This window comes from Aplidium turbinatum, chromosome 3 (assembly GCF_918807975.1).
Source record: "Aplidium turbinatum chromosome 3, kaAplTurb1.1, whole genome shotgun sequence".
NCBI lineage: Eukaryota > Metazoa > Chordata > Ascidiacea > Aplousobranchia > Polyclinidae > Aplidium > Aplidium turbinatum.
Genome location: NC_137474.1, coordinates 7,967,958 through 7,972,852, shown reverse-complemented (window position 1 = coordinate 7,972,852; position 4,895 = coordinate 7,967,958). Strand labels below are relative to the sequence as shown.

The window sequence follows — 4,895 nt, the reverse complement described above, 5'->3', positions numbered from 1 at the left end:
GGCAGCTTCAAACACAAAGGTTGCACGCGATGCGCCAACGCTTTGTTTGTGAATAAAAAAAGAAGACCAAGCTTTGTTAGACGATGACAGTAACTTGTCTCGTCACTTTCAATTGCCTTTCGACAAAGCAGCAGCTTTTGTTTGATCGTTGAAGGAGAGAGTGTTTTTGATCGAGAATTGTTTATAACTTTGCCAGGAAATGAAATTGGTGTATAAATAAACAGCTCTATTTAACGAAAAGGTTAATTTCGCACAAATTATTTGCAAGAAATGTTTTCTTACACATGTTTAAAATTTAAAAAGACAAAATGTTTGAAATATCAGATTTTTACTTGACGAGATTTTGCAAACTCTAGTTTGGCAGACAATTTTGCAAAATACTCATCGGAAAATGTATTTATACATTAAAAACTTAGTATTTAAAAAGTAGAAAATGTGTTTCATGATATAAAGGCGTAGAAAAATGTTTAATTTATCGGAGAAGATAGGTTTAGAAAGCTTTCTAATTTAAACAAAGTAGGCTATTTGTACCAGATTTCTCAAAAAGGCATTGAATTCAGTTTTCGTTTAGAAAGCGATCGTGACATTTCGTGCTGACAAAATATTTTTTTTATTTCTAGACATAAAAAAAACTGCGCATACCTTGACATTGTAACGTTACCACTATACACTAGTGAGTTTTTTGCGTCACTGTTGAAAAGAACATTGGCTCACCGTAGCCGTCCTAAGCTAACCACTGTACAAGACCTTTGACGACACGTTTGTCTTTTTTGACAAAACTGAAACGAATTGTGAATATGGAAAACTCAGATCTTCACCGAGACACTCCGAGCCCAGCTACATCATCATCGGAGGAAGGAAGTATCACAAAACATGGCGGCGAGTCTGGTCACGTAAAGCGACCAATGAATGCATTTATGGTTTGGTCACGTGGTCAGAGACGACGAATGGCGCAGGACAATCCTAAAATGCACAACTCCGAGATTTCTAAAGTAAGTGACCTATTTTTTCCTAAAACAAGGTCAATTCCACATATTCACTGTTGTTTAATTTTATCGTATCGTTATTAAACAAGGAATTTTAGATTTATGATAGTATTAACATCTTAGCTTAGACCTACACATTGTTTTGATACAGTTAGACAAAATTTTACATTTTTTAAAAGTAAAAATTTTAACTTTCTTTACAGAGACTAGGTGCATCGTGGAAAGTACTAACCGAAGTGGAAAAACGACCCTTCATTGATGAGGCAAAACGACTCCGTGCTCTTCACATGAAAGAGCACCCCGACTACAAATACAGACCAAGGAGGAAGCCAAAAACTCTAATCAAACCTAAAGACCGTTTCGTGTTTCCTCCTTTTCCCAGCTCTCCAACCCCACAAGAAACACCCAGACCAGGTATATAATTGTATATCTCACTATGAAATAAATGAACAAGAAAATGATAATAATGATGACAAACATTTTAGCAATGCCCACAGATCTCATTCGGTTCTATCATCACAAGGCTTTTCAGGCCAAGTTAGTATTTCAGGAAGTAAAGTCACAATAAACGTGGTTGACTTTGGTCTATTTTACGTACAATAATGCTGTTTTTTACAAGTAATTATGTGAATTGTTTTATCGCAGCTACTCTTACAATTGACCCTGTCGTGATCGAAAAAGCCAGAGCTGCTGCTGCGGCTGCATTTTATCCAACGTCCCAGTCATTAACGACGACTTCATTTCCAAGTCTGAATGCCTTAAACTTGACATCGCAGTCCAATGCAGCTAGTCTCGCAGCAGCTATAACTCAGAGTCGAATGGCTGTCGCAGCTGCAGCACGTGACGTAACATCCGTGTCATCACTTTATCAACCGTCTCTGTACTCTCCTACATCGTCAGGTTCAGGTTAGTGTTAACAAGAGGGGAATTAAGCTTGTCTTTCTTTTTTGATTTTCTTACCTAAACAACATATCAACGGGCTCATATGAACATGGTCGTCCCAGTTCTTCTTTGTTTGATGGTTTGATAAGTCGATGATTGTTTCTCTTTTCCAATAAAATTTATTTAGATAAATTTATCTCTGCCAGGGACGCACTTCCACGCACATTCAGAGTGAAGTTATCTTGTTGTTACATAATCCCTTATTGTTTTAATCATTTGTCTTTATTTATTTGCATTGCATCAGACGCAATGATTGAACTTACTTGATTTCTAACAAAGACATAGTTTTGAAAATACGGAAAATATTAAGCTCACATATAAGCTCTAGTTGCAGTTTTTAAGTGAGAAGAGGACTTAGATTCATATAAATTTATTTATCTTTTTATTCAGCTTCCCCCACCAGTCCGAGTGGTGTTCTTCCATTATCTTCCACCTCAGCCGCCATGGCTGCTTTGTTAAGCGGGAGCTACGCTCTTCCTCCATCTGGGTCATGGTCACCAACAGCAAGTCCCACCCTTCAAAGTCCTTTTGCCTACATTTTTGTCCCTGGGGCAACATCACCCTACCCAACAATGAAAAGAGGACTTGATTATTTTAGACCTATGCCTCTTCCTGCAATGTGAATTTTTTAAAGCGCCACTTTTGACAAAAGAGCTTGCTTTCTTGATTGTAGAGTATGAGATGTTGACGAAATAATAATTTTTTTTTTTTGGTGTCATTTGATTTTAATTATTTTAACGATCCCTTCTTGGGTATATTAAGCCAACTAACTTATGGTGTACGTTTGTGCCTTTTTTTGGTGATCTGCATTTGACTTTAGCTCTGATTGAAAGAAGTCACAGCAGAATTTGAAATATAAAACCACCATTTTTGAAACTACCTTCAAAATGTAAGATTGAAAGTTCCTTTCTGTAAACAAAGGGAAAACATCTTTTATTCACAAATGTATCAGGTGACAAAATTTAACTTGCTAAATTCTGCTTGTGGTTTCTTCATGATGGGGCCACTACGACGAAGCGAAATTTTTCGCTGACATATCCAATTATCCATTCTTTCGTACTGTGCTAATGCTGCCGCGCCTTAAAAAAGCAGTTTGATTACTTTTGATTCGATTACTTCCTTATTTTCTCGCTTTGCTTAGCTTGCAAGTATTTGTGTTTTTCATTATCATGGTTGGAGATTGTGAAAATTAAATTACCTAAACATTAGACGGACCACAAAGAGCTGCCATAGTCTAAATGCTGAGATCGGCTTTGATATATTATACGTTGTTTGGAAATCTGCCTTGTTTTTCACAATGGCTTCATACTTCGAACTGAATCATCTTCTCTAACAGCCTTATGACATCACAAGTGACATATTCATGTCTACAGTCGCCTCAAGCGATAAAGAGTGTTTATTTTTTATAATCTTGAACGGACAGCCGCGACTGCTTCGCACGCAACCTCAGAGCGGCTAATTTTAATTAAAGTGCCGTGTAATTTAATGATTAGAATTCTTAAGTTAATCGTCCTTTACAAGCGGTTATTTGACAAATCCAGAATGTTATCACGCCATATTGTTACTATAGATTGTTAATCACAGTTTTGACAAAAAAATGACGATCTTGTACGTCTACTCAATGTTTTGGGAAAAATTGCTGCTATATTCTGACATTGACTTTTATTCAAAGTTGGGCAACACTGGTCTCATAATAAAACAGTTTTGCTAAAATTATGTGTGTTTATTCTTAATGAAGTTTTAATTACCACGCAGAAAATGCTAGTACAGAGTAGGCCATATCCTTCTCCCTACCCTTCCTGTGAATATCAACATCAAGCGAAGAAATTTAATAAAACAATGGTAGAATCACTGCCCAAGTGAACGTAATTGAGAATAATGGCAATGACTTTGCAAAATTTTTATCTAAAAGTAAAGAGCAGTAAAAATAACAAATGGCATAATTGTATCAATGGAAGGCAATGAAACAATAGTAGCCTATTATCTCTGAAAACAAATTTCTTATTTCAACAGATATCACGAACTTTCATAATCTCTTTGCTTGCAAAGTCTAAAATCTTTCTTTGCGGCTTGGCTTTTCTTTTAGGACCGAGGTGTGTCAAGTCATTGCGTGCGAAGACTTAAAACCGCAACAACGCAGAGCTCGAAAATAGTTTGCAGTGCCGTGCAATGTTAGATGAGTTGATATGATTTCTTCTTCATGTAATAGTTGGCAGATATTCACTCGCAAATTATAAGTACAGTTGTGCAAGAAAAAACCATTTGTTTCTGAACCCACCTGGAGATTTCAATCACACTGAAGCGTTAAATGTGTTAAACATCGCGATTAACATAGCGTTACTGGTAAGTTTATAACTTATGATAGTTATTCTAGTTTCCAGGCCTGCGCGAAACATCGGAGCAAAAACTGTTTATTTGTAGCTGCTTAAAAAATTCCGTTGTCGGATTTCGACACAATGAAAGGCATTCATTAGAAAGTTGCGTGGTGTTGGCGAGACGAGTGGTACATTGTAGCCAGGAAAGAAACCTTTGTTCCACATGCACCCTGTTACAAACACAGCGTTTTAAAAACGTCTTGGCACGAACAATGGTAAGTAAATGTCAAATAAATGGTTGATAGACAACCGAAAGAAAGATGACGAAACAAGATTTAGATAAAATGTTTTGTTGCTGGTATCTTGTAAAGTTTATCTCAGCACGAAAAAGAATTACACAGGTTATATTCCGATACATTTAACTAAATATGGTGCTCAAGGGAAGCTAAAGCAAAGCGAATATCGCACGCCTAAAGGGCTTGAAAATTTATCTAAATTGGTTTTATCGAATGTGTTCATCATGCAATGGTGAAACAATTTTTAGCCTCAAGTTGAGGTAGCGCGTTTGAAATCGGTTCGAGCAAAATATTTGTTTATTTTATTTCTCGAGACAGCAATGCCTTTCGTGAATAACCAACCAATTATTAAGCCG

The 4,895-nt window shown here is 36.5% G+C and overlaps 1 protein-coding gene across 1 annotated transcript; it reads left to right on the top strand.

The window, feature by feature from the left end:
• The first annotated feature begins 624 nt into the window (after positions 1-624).
• LOC145767386 (uncharacterized) lies at positions 625-3,136 on the top strand. Its single transcript, XM_082579196.1, has 4 exons — positions 625-992; positions 1,190-1,400; positions 1,632-1,892; positions 2,319-3,136. The coding sequence occupies exons 1-4, from the start codon at positions 798-800 to the stop codon at positions 2,549-2,551; spliced, it is 900 nt and encodes a 299-aa protein (XP_082435322.1). The 5' UTR covers positions 625-797; the 3' UTR covers positions 2,552-3,136.
• The last annotated feature ends 1,759 nt before the right edge of the window (positions 3,137-4,895 follow it).

What these genes read in the sequence shown, in the direction of transcription:
- LOC145767386 (XM_082579196.1), top strand. Translation starts at nt 798, where the DNA reads ATGGAAAACTCAGATCTTCACCGAGACACTCCGAGCCCAGCTACATCA. An exon ending in ACAAGAAACACCCAGACCAG is followed by an intron (nt 1,401 to 1,631) that starts GTATATAATTGT and finishes GTTTTATCGCAG; the next exon opens with CTACTCTTACAATTGACCCT. An exon ending in TCCTACATCGTCAGGTTCAG is followed by an intron (nt 1,893 to 2,318) that starts GTTAGTGTTAAC and finishes CTTTTTATTCAG; the next exon opens with CTTCCCCCACCAGTCCGAGT.